General features: G+C 36.9%; 1 protein-coding gene across 7 annotated transcripts in view; it reads left to right on the plus strand.

Annotated features, from left to right (window-relative positions):
- Positions 1-15,723, plus strand: part of AFF3 (AF4/FMR2 family member 3) — a 575,972-nt gene that overhangs the window by 399,690 nt on the left and 160,559 nt on the right. For all 7 annotated transcript variants that reach the window (XM_045077717.1, XM_045077718.1, XM_045077719.1 and 4 more), the window contains 2 exons: positions 2,715-2,751; positions 13,560-13,611. In XM_045077717.1, coding sequence (XP_044933652.1) covers positions 2,715-2,751; positions 13,560-13,611 — 89 coding nt within the window. The remainder of the gene's footprint in view (positions 1-2,714; positions 2,752-13,559; positions 13,612-15,723) is intronic.

Consider the following 15,723-nt stretch of genomic DNA (forward strand, 5'->3'; position numbering starts at 1 on the left):
CTGTGTATGACTCGGTCTGTTAACAGAGGGGGGAATCCCTTCCCTCCCCTATTTTCCCACCCAGCCCCTACCTAGCAGTCTGTCTGATTTTATACTGGTCCAGTGGAATTCCTTTTGAAAACCTCATCTAGATTTGAATATGCAACAAGTCATAAAGGACATCTCCTGTCCCACGACAAACATATTCATGAAGCAAAACTCTAGTAAAATACATTAAACTATGTAATAGAAGTTAATTCCATTTCACTGGATTTGTGTCCCATGCACTGAAATTATAAAGGAGTTTCACTGGAATTTATGTGCAGTCCCTTATTCTTTTACATTCCTGCCATCTCGATTAATTCATCCTTTTGTAACTGTCCTTTATATTTCACACTAAATGGGAATTTAGCAAGTAAAAAGGATGTGAATTCCCAAAGCAAAAGTTAGCATTTCACTTTAGTGCAAGTAAAATCAGGTTCAATTGCTATTTACCTAAACAGTAACTAAACTCAAAATACTACGTAATTCTGACTTTCCACCAGCACTTACCATTGCAGGTAAGTGGAAATCTGTAATAATCTTTTCATCCACCAATGTGAGACTGACAACAGTTGTTCAGTGGATTGTCCCTGGTGGGATGGTTGCCAGCCTCATCTGTAGAAAGGTGATGAGAGTAAATGTACATCGAAAGGGAACTGGGTTAGATTAAAAGTCAGTAATATAATAAATCCTAAATATGCAAACTAAAACCATAAACCTCATGGAGAAAACATAGAAAGACATGTATGACTTTGGATTTGGCAGTAGATTCTCAGATATAATACCAAAAACTATAAAAAGAAAAAAAGTGGACTTCATTAAAATTAAAAACTTTTGTGCATCAAAGGAGATTATCAATAAAGTAAAAAGATAACTGACAGAATGGGAGGAAATGTTTGCAAATCATATGTCCAGTAAGAGTCTATGATCCAGAATATGTGAAGAACTCTTTCAACTCAGCAACAAAAAAGACCAACAACCCACTTTAAAATGGGCCAAGTCCTTAAATAGATATTTCTCCAAAGAAGATATACAAGAGCCCAACAAAAACATGAAAACATGCTCATCATCATTGTCATTAGGGAAATATAAATCAAAACCACTGTGAGTAACTGCATATGCTAAGACAGCTATCATAAAATTTCTCCAAGTTAAGGGAATATAACAAGTATTGGTGAGGATCTGGAGAAATTGGAGCCTTCATATATGGCTGGTAAAAATGCAAAATGAGGGGCGCCCGGGTGGCTCAGTGGATTAAGCCACTGCCTTCGGCTCAGGTCATGATCTCAGTGTCCTGGGATCAAGCCCCGCATCGGGCCCTCTGCTCAGCAGGGAGCCTGCTTCCCCCTCTGTCTCTGCCTGCCTCTCTGCCTACTTGTGATCTCTCTCTCTGCCAAATAAAATAAATAAAATCTTTTTTTAAAAAAATGCAAAATGATTCGTTCACTGTGCAGAACAGTTTGGCAATTCCTCAGAAACTTTCATATAGAATTACCATATGACTCCATAATTCCACTCATGGGTATATTTCCAAAATTTGAAAACAGGACTGAAATAAATACATACACTTGTGTGTTCATAACTGCCCTAGTCATAATGGCCAAAAGGTGGAAACAGCTGATATATCCATTAATGGATGAATGGCTAAACAAATTGATGTATATATACACAATGGACTATTATTTGGCCATAAAGAGGAACGAAGCACTGATACATGCTATTACATGGATGACCCTCAAAACATTATGCTGAGTGAAAGTAGCCAGACACAAAAGGTCACATGTTCTATGATTCCCTGAGATATCCAAAACAGATAAATTCATAGAGACAGGATACAGATTTGGTGATTGTCAGGGACTAAGGGAAGTGGGAGAATGAGGAGACACTGCCTGAAGGTTAAGTTTTATTTTGGAATGATGGAAATCTTTGCAACCAAATAGAGGTAGTGGTTATACAACATTAGGAATGTACTAAGTGCAACTGAGTTTTTCACTTTAAATATTTTTTTAAGATTTATTTATGTTTATTTTTTTTCAGATTCTATTTATTTCTTCGACAGAGAGAAATCACAAGCAGACGGAGAGGCAGGCAGAGAGAGAGAGAGAGAGAGGAAAGCAGGCTCCCCGCTAAGCAGAGAGCCCGATGCGGGACTCGATCCCAGGACTCCGAGACCATGACCCGAGCCGAAGGCAGCGGCCCAACCCACTGAGCCACCCAGGCGCCCCTATTTATGTTTATTTTAAAGAGAGAGAACACAGGGGTGGTAAGGGGCAGAGAGAGAGCACACAGGTGTGGAGAGGGAGGGAGAATCCCAAGCAGACTCCACACTGAGCATGGAGCCGGACACGGGGCTCTATCTCACTATCCTGAGATCATGACCTGAGCCAAAATCTTGGACACTTAACTGGCTGAGCCATGCAGGCATCCCTAAATTGCTTATCTTAAAGTGGTTAATTTTATGTTATGTGAACTTCACCTCAATAAACAAAAAGTCTACAATACAAAAGCAAAGAGACTGTGAACTACATTTCCAGAACTGCTTAGTAAGCACATTGATATAAATGTTTCTCATTACAGTGCCTTGTACAGATCACGATTAGTGAATTACTGAATGACCCATAGTATGTCTAATATTCAATTTAGATTTTTAAAGTCAAAATAAGAAAATTAATTGATATTTCTTGTTCTTTTAGGACTCTCAGCTTGTTTCCTCCGGACACAATAATCCAAGTAAGAAAGACTTCTCTCTACAGTTTCATTTGTGGATGGTGGAATATAGAGGGGGTGAGAAGGAAAAATGCATGCAATAGACTGTAGGTTGAGAAGAACTTCACTAAGAAGCAAAATCAGGTGGGGAAAAAGAGGGTCATTTGTTCAAGTACTGCCCCAATGGATAAGATTCTGGAGTGCTCCTCTAGCTTTATTCAAAGGAAAGGAGGACCAAAACATAAAATGGTAAATTTCAAAGCAATCCTGGGAGGAAAGAAGGTTTTCCTTTATTACAGTCAGTCTCTGGTATATGTGGAGGGGAAAAAATCTTTAAAGGCAACTAGTGAGTTATCTAAATTGAAAGAAAATGATTGGGCCAGGAGAACCAATCAGAAGACCTCAAGATAAATGACCTTAGAATCCATAAAGAAATCTTTCCCTCTTCCAGAGATAGACAGGGTGCTTCTAGGAAGCAATTTTCTTACTAAACCCCTATCTAATAAAACGCATGGGCTTCTTCATCAAAGAGAAGATGTTATCATTCCACAAAGTAGTGTTTTAATTCTCTTCTTTGGCACTAGTAATTGGTGTTAATATCTCCTTGAACATTAAAAATTCATATGCTACCCCATTCATGTCGTGAAAGCACTCACTCACCAAGACTGGGCATTGTTAGTCTCATGGCCAGCCCCTCAGTTGAGAGCACCCCTTGCCAATTACAAAGCTATGTTTGAACATGAAAATCACTCTGAGCTAGTAAACGTATCTTTGGAAGTGAGACTCACCCACTGAGCATCTGTGAGGCAGAAGGCTTGAGGAGAAAAGACTACCAGACAAATGTGTTAGAAAGCCCCAGAATTTTAATGCACAGCTAGAGAAAGATTAAGGTTGGGGGATGGAGGCGTCATGACACATAGGCAATGTCACTTAATTATCCCACACTCTTTGGGATTTGCTGAGCACAGGCACTGGTAAAGAGGTAAAAGGCCAAGGGACTTGAAATCTAAGGAAAATGATAAATTCAATGATAAGAAAGGGACTTAAAAGAAATGCCTGATTAAGTCCATGAGATGTGCAGTATCAGCATCACATGCCTTGTAATTGTAACTAAAGAACACACTAGAAACTAGAGCTTACTGAAGAGTTGCTATTACTTTTCTCACTACTTTCCATTTGAAGTTAAACAATTCAGGGTAAAGGGAGAAGATGTACATTCATTGTACTTGCTTGAGCTTAGAAGTTTTGACATAAAGAACAAAGGAAATAGCTGTTGAGTCTGTTCTGTGTCCCAGTGCCTTGACATGTAATTACACTGAATCCTAACCATAGGCACATAAGGTAGGCATTACCATCCCCATTTTGCATGTAATGAAAATGAGATTTTGAGCTTAATAACTAATCTGAGGTCACATGGTAAAACAAAAAATGACTGCCAGGATTTGCATTTTGGAATCTCTAGACCAAAAACAACAGACTGTATCCCATTACTTGACCCCTAGAAGGTTGCTCTGTCATTTCACTGTGAGTTTGAATTCTTGACCAAGAACTATATACTGTGATTTGTTTATGTATCAGTGGATTTTTATGGCATGTCATAAATCCATGTGCTTATACTGCAATGTAGATTATGTAAACTGAATCCATCTTCTATGGAATGATGGGGGCACCTGCCTTGTGTGGTATACTCTCTGGCATTTCATTGTCTATGGAAGTTTGTGATTGGCTTCCTCTTTTCTAGAGATGGGGGATATTTTGTTTTCCTCTTTTCTAGGGATGGGGGATGTTTTGTTTTCAAATAAATCCCCCCCCCCAAAGTCAAGCACATCTATAAAAAGGTAATACTGCTATTTAAAAATCTGAGCTTTTTCTGTAGATTAAAGTGCATTTGAAGTTTTAGGAGAGCTGATGCCATCAGCATTTCCAGTGCTGTTTCTTGTATTTGGTTTGGAATCATTACAGTTTGGAATATGTTTGGAGTTCTGACTCCAGCAAATATGTAGAAAATAGAAAAAACTGAACTTCAAAGACAACAAACAAAAATGTGTATGTGTGGATTGATGGACTGTCACTTTTGGTCAGTGCTTTTCTTTTCTTTTTGAAATTAGAAAAAGTATGTTATGTACATAATTAAGGTAAAAGAGTGTGTAAATTGAACAGAAATTCTTTTCAATCCAAATCCTTAAAAGATAGATGCTGTAGTCAATTTGTTGAATTAACAATTAATTTAATACTATAGAAGTTTATTAAGTTTAAGACACTTAGATATTAAAATAGATGACATATGTCTGTGTTTTTCAAAAGTTCTCAGTGCATCCTGTTCAATAGGAAGACCATGTGTGAGCACTTCTTCCCCTTTCTTCAGGATCCACATTTAAATAACCAAAAGATATAGTAATGGGAAGAAATCCATAATAGCACAGAGAACAAGAAGGGATGCCATTAACAAACCAGAAATTCAATTGAGTTTTTGGAAAACAGAAGCAGAAAGGTTTGACAATCCTGGCAGAGAAAATCATGACCCAGAAAAAGGAAAATAGTGAAACAAATAGGAACAAGCTCTAGTAGTGGTGGGAACTATTTTAGGGAGATCCCAGAGAGACTCCATATTTCTATTCAATCCCAAGAAAGAATACATAGGCATGGATTGTGGGCAATGACAGGAACACCTGGACTATTATTCCCCTGATTACCTCCACACCCATCCTAACTGGTTCTCATAGAGAGCATTCAGTATAGTTTTTCGGCCCCCACCCCCAAAAAAGAGAAAGTAATATTTACTAAGAAAATGAACAGCTGACTAGAAGTCCTAGTTGGGGGGCTGTTAACTAAGAGAGAAGCAGAGCAGATTCTGAGATGATACCAGACCTTAAAAATAGACATTTATGGGTTGTAGAAGAAGAGTCACATTTTCTCAAGAAGGAAATAAAAATACTACACACTCAGAATAAAGTACTTCCTATTTTTGTTGGGGTGTAGAGGAAGGGTCAGGGCTCCCAGCTTACCCTGAGGTCTCTCTTCTCCTGAACCCTAAATGAAGGCTTCCAGTCTCAGTACCCTGTGCCCTTACATACAGAGAGCTCTAAATCAGCCCTTCCCTACAAGGTAGAGGTATGTTTGGAAAAGAGATCAATATACTAATACAGGGAATTCACACCAATTACCTTAATTAATCAACCCATTGTCATTCAAAAATGAGAATATGTAACAGAGCACCAAAGAAAAAGAATGGCCCTGAGGGAAGCAATCTATTAATTCAAAGAACAGAAGAAAAAATTTCAAGTGTCATTACAATCTTCAGAAAAAAATGAAATTTTTTTGTATTAAATACAAAGAGAACAAATTGGCATGAAAAAGAAGTAGTTGCAGAATAAATGAGCACTTGAGAATTTAAAATATAGTCAATAAAATTTTAAAATTTAATAGAAATGAGTAATAGCTGATGTCTGGAATCTAGAAGGTTAAAAACATTTGTTTTCTAGATATTAAGCAAAAGACAGATGGAAAATATGACAAGAAGGTAAGATTCTTGGAAAATCAATCAGGATGGAAAGGTCAAAATTCAGCTAATAAGAATACCAGAAAAAGGGGGAAAAACAGTTAATAAAGAATAATAAAAATAGAATTCTAAGGGAAATGAGCAACTCACTATCAAAATCACTCATATACTAAAATTTAAAAAATATGGGCTTCTGGCTGGCTCAGAGAGTGGAGCATACAGCTCTTGATCTTAGGTCATGAATTCAAGCCCCACATTGAGTATGAGATTGCTTAAGTACATATACTTAAAAGAGAAAACCACTCATATACAAGAAAACAAGAGACCATTAACAAGAGTAATGAAAAACAGAGAATTAGACCTGCAAGGATTTGGGAGATTGAAATTACCAAACCCATCACTTCTCAGACTTTTGGCTAAGATCAAGTGGAATAACCAAGCCCAAAATATAAAAGAAGAGTGCTTACTTTAAATTCCAGAAATAATAATTTAAAAAAAAAAAAAAGATTGACAATGTGGTAAAGAACAAGAAGATCTGAAGAAGTACTTATCAGAACCTCTAGAAATGAAAAAATAATAATGGGAAATAAGATTTCCTTGGTCAGGTTTAACAGCAGATGATTGGACTTCACTGAAGAAAAAAAATAATGAATTGGGAAATTGGACTTAAGCAATTATCTAGAGTACAGCTTAGAGAAATGGCAAATACAAAATGGAGGTTAAGAAACATGGGGAATAAAATGAGAAGGTCCAACATACATTTAACTGGAGTTTTCCAGAAGGAGATAAGGGAACAGAGGAAATATTAAAGGAGAAAGTGGCTGAGAATTTTCCAGAATTGAAAGATACTAACCCACAGACTGAAAGAACTCAATGAGTACTAAGCCAGATAAATAAAATAAAAAAGAGGTCCACACTAGACACAATATAGTTAAACTGTAAATTACAAAGATAAAGAAGAATTCCTTTTTTTTTTTAAATTAAAAAAAAATTTTTTTATAAACATATAATGTATTTTTGTCCCCAGGGGTACAGGTCTATGAATCACCAGGTTTACACACTTCACAGCACTCACCATAGCACATACCCTCCCCAATGTCCATAACCCCACCCCCCCTCCCAGCCCCCCTCTCCCCAGCAACCCTCAGTTTGTTTTGTGAGATTAAGAGTCACTTAAGGTTTGTCTCCCTCCCAATCCCATCTTGTTTCATTTATTCTTTTCCTACCCCTCAAACCCCCCACATTGCAAGATAAGGAAGAATTCATAAAATAACCTTTATTACCTTTAGAGAAGCAACAATTAGATTTCCAGTTCACTTTTCGACAGCAGCAGTGGGACAGTGGGATCCAGCAGACAACAAATATATAACTTCACTTGTATATATGTGGAAATTGACAAGCTGATTCTCAAATCTATTTGGTAGAACAAGGGCTAAGAGTAGCTCAGATACACCTGAAGAACAAGAAGGCTGGGGCCTTACAATACCAGTATTAAAAATAAATACCTATTTTTTAGCTAAGTAATGAAGATAGTAATAGACAAATTGAGCAATGAAATAGAATAGAAGACCCAGGAACAGACCCACAGAGGTATGAAAACTGGATTTAATACAGAGCTGATAATGTAGACCAATGGAGAAAGAATGGGCTTTTTCATAAATAGTACCAGAATAATTGGTTATCCATAGGGAGAAAAATGAAATTAACTCCTACCCTATAGCATATACAAAAACCATTCCTCATATTTTTTTAAGATTTATTTAATTTTATTTTTACGGAGAGGAGGGGAAGCAGGAGAGGGAGAGAGAGAGAATCTCAAGCAGACTCCTCACTGAGCATGGAGCCTGACACAGGGCTTGATCTCACAACCCTGAGATCATGACATGAGCCAAAATCAAGAGTTGGACGCCTAACCAACTGAACACCCAGGAGCCCCTATTCTTTGTACTTTTAAAAGACCTAAATGTTAATAGAAAAAATATACACTTTCAAAAGATAACATAGAATATCTTTTGATGTATTTCTTTTTTTAATTTATTTTTAATTTATTTTTTATTTATTTTCAGCATAACAGTATTCATTACTTTTGCACCACACCTAGTGTATTTCTTAAGCCAAAATAATAAAGGGAAATGCTAATCAATTCAACTACATTAATATTGAGAACTAATAATCATTCAAATATTCCAGAAAAAAATTTTGAGTAAAAAGATTCATACTGGGCACAGTTATTCCCTGGGGTGTGTGTGTGCCTATATAATGTGGCAGAAGACTTGTATCAAGAAAATAAATTTTTTTTTTAAGAATTGACAGGGAGTATCACAAAGAGCAAGCACAATATATTTACCCCACTGGCACTCAGAAACGCAAACACCAGGGGCACCTGGGTGGCTCAGCGGGTTAAAGCCCCGCCTTCGGCTCAGGTCATGATCCCAAAGTTCTGGGATCGAGCCCTGCATCGGGCTCTCTACTCAGCAGGGAGCCTGCTTCCTGCTCTCTCTCTCTGCCTGCCTCTCTGCCTACTTGTGATTTCTGTCAAATAAAAATAAAATCTTAAAAAAAAAAAGAAATGCAAACACCACAGTGAAATTACATTTTACATTATTAAGTTGAAAAAAATTTTTTAAATTTTTTTAAATTAACCATAAGTTAATGTGGAAACCAGTTTAGGATTCCCTAGTAAAGTCAAGAATATGTAAGCGTCATGTCCCAGAACTCTTAACATAAACAAGGAAGGAAGTTCATGAATGTTTGTAATGACATCATTCTTAATGAAAAAATGAATGTCCATCAAGAGTCAAATGAATAAGAAAATCATGGTAGATTTTTATAAGGAAATATTGCACAACAATGAGAATGAGTGAACGTACAACAATACATCGTGATGGCTGAATCTAAAAACCATAACACTGAGTGACAGAATAAGTCTCAAAAGAATGCAATGGTGTGATTCCATTTATGTAAAATTTATATAAGGAAAAAACTAAAGAATCTACTAATAAATACTTGGGTGGTTAAAAAAAAACCTTAAAAAAAGAAAGGTAATGATTAACATAAATTCCATTTCTAGATAGCTGGTGGGGAGGGCAGAAAGGTGATGTAAGCTTGGGAAGTTTCTGGGTTATTTCTTGACAATACTCATTTCCTGGTCTGTTTTCACAGTTAACTCATTTTAACCTTTTAAGAACTGCATATATAACTTTCATAGACATATACATTGTATGTACCTTAAGTGGACGCTCCATTTAACATTTTTTAAAAAGTTTTATTTATTTGAGAGAGCTCGAGAGAGAGCATGTGTGGGGGGAGGGGCAGAGAGAGAGATGGAAAACAGACTCCCCGTGGAGCAGGGAGCCTGACAGAGGGCTCCATCCCAGGACCTCTAGCTAGGATCATGACCTGAGCTGAAGGCAGATGTTTAACCAAATGAGCCACCCATGTGCATCTTTGTTCAACATTTTTTTAGGAAAACCATAGCCTTTCATTGAGACAGATTAACATGTGGCATGATGAAGATAAAAATGGAAATACATTTGACCTAAATGCCAAGAACACTTGCCTTCATTCAGAGTTAGTGATGTTCCCTTCTATACACGTCTAGTCTTAGTACTTTGTTCTTTAGTGACTAATATTTAATCATTATAATATTATAAATCTGACTATTGGTTTGTAATTTTTCTAATGTGCCTACAATTACAAAAATTAAATCATTAATTAAATTACTATTAATGAGGGTGACTCATTAATAATTACTGAACAGAATATAAATGTTTTAAATCTTGGCTATGTGGAAGGAAAAGTATAGCTGTACAGAGTTGTGTGCAGTGAAGGGAGGGAAGAACAAATGAGTGAATTTCCTCATTTCACATAGTATAAAGGAAAAGATACTGTCAGCAGTTGATTAATCCAGAAATAGAAGGTTAAACTTAAAGTTCTAAATACCCACTAGAGACATTACAAGTAATAACAGAACCAGTAAGAATTGTAAGCGGAGGTGGTAGCATCTTAAGTACCTTATCTCTTGTCTTTTATATCAGAAATCAATACACACTGTCTAAAGTTGATATATCTAGAAACAAGTGTATCGCTTACCGAAGTGGGTGAAGGCCTTACAGAACTAAAAACAAAAGCAAGCCAAGTCATTACCATGAACATGGGTTACTTTTGTTAGAAAGTAACCCATTCAACCAGTGAATGGTTGAAAACTACATCAAAACCAATGATGTACTCTATGCTGGCTAATTGAACATAATAATAAAAAATAATAAATAAAAATAAATTAAAAAAAAAAAGAAATGTCATAGTATAGCAAAACTTTCCTCTGCAGAAGAACAAAGGCTACTGCAGGTATATTTTGTCCCTTTTCAACAGTCTTTAGTCCACCCTGTAGCCCTGTTGATGGAGAGTGCATACACTAGCAGTGCTGTCAAGCTATGTATTTAAAGGGAATGAATTAGGTATTATTTATCTTCATGTTACCAGAATGCCCAGTGTATAAGTCCTCAGTGCATTGATTGGATTAAAAATGTAGCTACTGTAATTTTTTTAAGTGGCTTATTGGGGCCATCAAGCTGTTTTATACCTCAAACTATATCCATCTCCATGGTAAGTGCCCCTTTCTCCTCTTCTCCCACTGTATTTATGAGAGGTCAGGAGACAGAGGACATAAACTGAGCATGTAGTATATGTTAGGTACCGTGGAAAGCTCAAGAGGACAAATAGGGAGCGTCAACCTGAAAGTACACATATCGTATATGTATATACATATATACATTTAGTGTGTGTACAGATATATATATCCTATGGCTCATTTTTTTTTCTCTGTCTTCCTCTCTGTAATTAAATTTCCACATGCAAGATGACCACACTGCTCCTGAACCATTTTTTATGTTCAGTTTCTTAATGATCAGTGCAGGTTTCCCCCAAAGAGACGAGTGTGGTATCTGTCATGAAAACAGCTGAAATAACCAGGGTGACCCCAAACCGTCTTTTTTGTTGGCTGCAGGGAAACATCTCCTGAGCACCCAACTAAGAATTTGGGGAGGGGGGTGCAGTTTCTATTATACATTGATCATTCCCTTGGGTCCCGATAAAGAGAGTATGATTCTTAATGGCTGATGCACTTGAATATTTCAAATGCACTTCAGAAATTGCATCACCTAAAATTTCAAGATGATGGGGACAGTTATGCATTTTATTCTTTCTGAACAACAAAAACAGCTTTAATCCCTGTCTTCATTCTGAGTTTACTTTTCCCCTGAAAGGTTAGTTCATTATCAGCAATGAAGTTGCCAAGAACACTCACTCTCTGGCCGTCCGTAAATGCCCCGTTTGGCCCCACTGTGTCCCTCCTATTCTGTTTTCCCTGTTGCCACAACATCAGTGCTGCTAAGAGCAGAGGTAATCAGCTGCGGCTTCGTCCCTGTGCTGATCCAGCCCACAGTTCCTGCAGCCCCCAGATCCCATGCACAATGAGGCCTGTGCCCTCTCAACCTACAGGCTACTTGTCAGCATTGTTGGTCAAGGTAAAGCATCCTTATTCAGACATCCAATTAACTGTCTCTGTTTGTATTACTGATTTCCCGTGTCTATGACAGAAGTTGTTTAGAACTGTTTACCATTGCCTGCTGCTCCGGAAGCTGCCGTTTTACGTCCTTGATTATGATTGTATGTGGGGTTATTACTGGCGGCTATAGACTTGGGAAAGTAACCAGTTGTTCCAAATTCAAGGGGAAAAAAACATCAATATGGTTGAGAAATTAAGCCTCCAGTTGGGTTTGTCTTACAGAATGCAGGTGTTACAGCTCTTATTTGGGGATCCTGGCAGGAATCGTGGTTACTTAGCGGGAAAATGATTTTGGAGAGTACTAAATTAGGTTATTTTCCAGCACTAATGCCAGCTGATGAGGCCTTACATGTCTCCTACATGAGTGCACCATGGACTGGCCTGGAAAACAAAAATATAGTATAAAAGTATGAGCTTTAAAGCAAGTTTGTGAATTTGCTGCCTCTACTTTTATTTCAGTATGGTTTTGTCCATGATGGGGCCTTGTCTCATCAGTGTTTGTGATCAAGGCACTTAAATAAATTTTGTGGCTTTTTAACAGAGTGACTATCCCCCGTGGTTTTTCTGGCACTGCATACACATATTAACACCAAGTTATATATGAGCTAGATGTGTGAACTACCTATGTAACTATGCCTTCTCTTCTTCACAACTGTTTAATTTTCTATAAGAAAAAGAGGAGATAGTGTAAAGTTTCCTCTGGAATTCAGTTTGGATGATATCTTTGGGATGTGTTCATTGTGTAATTTAGGGGGTCATTCCTGAGACTCAGTGACCACGAAGCTAATGTCATGCCATAGGCCTGAGGTTCCACAAGATGTTCAGGCCTGACGTGAAAGAACAAAGCAATGCAAGTTGCCACCATCAGGCCCATTTCTTACATTCCACAACCTTCTCTAGGGTTTACTCAATTTCAGCACCACACAACCATCGAAACATAACTAACTCACACGTGCAGTCTTGACCCTTGTCCTTCCATCCTCTAGCCTTGAGGAAGCACATTACAAAAAGGAGATGCATAGCTCAAGCCCTCAATGGTCACAGTTCTAAGAATTACATTATGTGTATTCTAGAATTTGTCCTTTTAAAAACTATAAAAAGGGAAATGTTTCCAGGCTTCCTTAATTAAAACCTATTAAGTCTTCAATGACCACAGACCGCAGAAACATTTCTGTAGCTAGACTTTCAGATGGTCTGGAAGGATTTCTGGTTTCCATCTTACTCTGCATTAAAGCAGAGCTCACAAAAGGTGTTGCCAGGGCTCTCAGTAGGGTAGAAATTTTGGGGATCTTGGAAGCTGTGGTGCAGCCTTAGTGTTCTGTAAAATTCTCTCCTCCAAGGGCTTACACAGTCTGCCCTGGTTTGGCTTATGTTAGCAGAAAGGATCAAAGTTCAAAATGCTTTGCCTATAGAATGCTAATGGAGTTTATTTCCTTAAATTTTCTGTAAAATGAAGTGGAAGGAAACAGGTTCCATCTGTAAGATATTCATCTTTTGGCAAGGTCTCCACTCTGAACCTCTGGTTGTTTGCAAACAGCTCCTTAGTACCTACTCACAGATCCGTGCCTGGGCAATTGGAACACAGAGAAGAAATTACTTGCAAATCCGGTTCTCAGACAATAAAAAAAGATGTTTTAAAAGCCTCCTGCTGCGCATTTTGAAAGATTTTTAATAGGAGCATGGAAATATATTTAATCTCTCTTAAATCTTAAAGACCATAACATTCACATGTTGGTTTTTTTTTTTTTTTCCTGCTTCCTTTTTAAGAGAAAGGTGATGCTGAGCCAGAGAGTCCAGACAATGGCACATCGAATACATCGTAAGTCTCTTTCCTGTTTCTATCCAGATAATATGCCTGTAATATGAAACAGTGCTAGTATCTTGTAAGAGTAATCATAATAATAATGGAAGGAAGCCTGTGGTTCTCTTTCTCATGATGATGTCTTTTTAAGTGCTTTTGGGTACGGACACAATTTGAGGTCTTTCCTATGCTTTATCACAATAAGAGTAATCTTAAAAGTACAAATACTTCTCCTTATAGAATAGAAATGTAATAAGATTTCAGGGTGTGTATTGTCAGGGAGAAAGGAGGCAAACCCTTTAGAATTTCATTGGAGCCTTTCAGCACTGTCATAAATAATTACAAGACTTTTCACACATACTGGGAGATATTCTGTCCTACATACCTGGGCAATACCAATGTCATTTTAAAAGCCTGCCATCTCCAGCCTTGGAATTATGTGAAAAATACAATAAGAAATACCTCTGGAATCCCAAAAATTTGTTATTTTTTTGAATTCAAAAATAACCTAAGAATTTTTAAAACATAAGAAAAAGCACTTAGAAAGCATGTGTTCCTCACTCCATATTTTGTCTTTCTCCTCTTAGTCCTCAAAGAATTCAAATGGGTTTTCAGTGATTCATTTGCTACCAGATTTTTCCACCTAAGTTTAAATTAAATAATTCACAAGTTAACAAATTACATTAGCTTCACAGGAATCAGTAACGGGTTGGTTCCTTAAGAATCTTTATTTATCACTCTGAGGGGTGAGATATGTTTTCTTAGTATAAGACAGCTTTGTGAATTTTCCTATGTGTGGGCCATGGGTCATATTACTCAGCATCTAAAATGCTACTCGTTAGAAATCACACTTTGTGATAGGATATTACCGAATGTCTTATTTTGTCCAAGATCTGTTTCTCAGTCTGGGAAGTTCCTTTGGCTTCCATATGTATTTCATAAAGGATGTAGTTATATGTTTGTCTTTCTTAAAATATTGCCTTAGAGGTCTAAATAGTCCTATTGTCATGATTTCTGGTGAAAGAATGAATGTGACTAATCTTAAGTGGTTAAAATAGCACTAATTTTTTAATTTTTGTGCTGCAAAATATAATGGAAAAAGGGTTTTAATGCCATCTGGAGGCATTCTAGAGAACTGAAAAGGGTAGAATCATTTAAAAATTTGGTTCTTTTTAGTAACACTTGAAACTGGATAAGAATCAATGCAACTAGAATGTAAGCTATTTGGGAATAAGTGGTATTTTATAAATAATTGTTATAAAAGTGCTAATTATTGTAGGAACAACAATTTTTCAAATTCCCATTAACAAAATCATTTTAAAAATAGACAGAAGATATAAAATATGTTGAACAACTGCTAACATTCCACATTTAATTTTATAAATTTTAAAATCACATTTAATACATACCGCAATCTTGTTAATGCAGTTTGATATGCCATTAGTTCTTCTTCCCGTAAGCATTTCTAAAAAGCTTGTTCTCTAAAGGAATTGGTTTCCATATGTTAGTCTCTTATAAAAATAAATATATTGTTTGAGGAATTACTTGTAAACCCTCTGGAGATGTCATAATGTTAAAAGCTTGAAACATCACCCCATATTCATCATTTGCCTCACATCCTGCCTCTTGAACTAGAAATAGTGAAATAAAGTCTTAGGTTGAAAGGATTTCTCTTTAAAAAGTGGAGAATTCTGGGGATGCTTGGAGGGAAAAGTCAGTTAAGCATCTGACTCTTGGTTTTGCCTTGGGTCTGGATGTTGGGGTCATGCTCCATGCTCAGCACAGAGCCTGCTTGGTACTCTCTCGTCCTCTCTCTTTGCCCCTCTCCTCTACCACCACCCTGCTCTCTCTCTCTCTCAAATAGATTAACCTTTTTTATAAAGTGGAGAATTCTGACTTGAGCCCTCTAACAGTGGTTCTTTTGTAATTAAACAAGAGAAGGAACATATTATGAACAAAGAAAAAGGACTCAGGATGCCTGAGATTTGTGCAGTATTTTATATGCTCTTTGCAGTATCTTATTTGAGCTTTATTTAGGTAGACAGGTAGGTAAGGACAATATCCTTATTTTATATACAAGGAACCTAAGGATCAGAAAAGTCATTCAAATTCAGTGAAAAAAAATTAGAA

Source organism: Mustela putorius, unplaced genomic scaffold, assembly GCF_011764305.1.
Source record: "Mustela putorius furo isolate JIRA1106 unplaced genomic scaffold, ASM1176430v1.1 tig00000224_pilon_pilon_pilon, whole genome shotgun sequence".
NCBI lineage: Eukaryota > Metazoa > Chordata > Mammalia > Carnivora > Mustelidae > Mustela > Mustela putorius.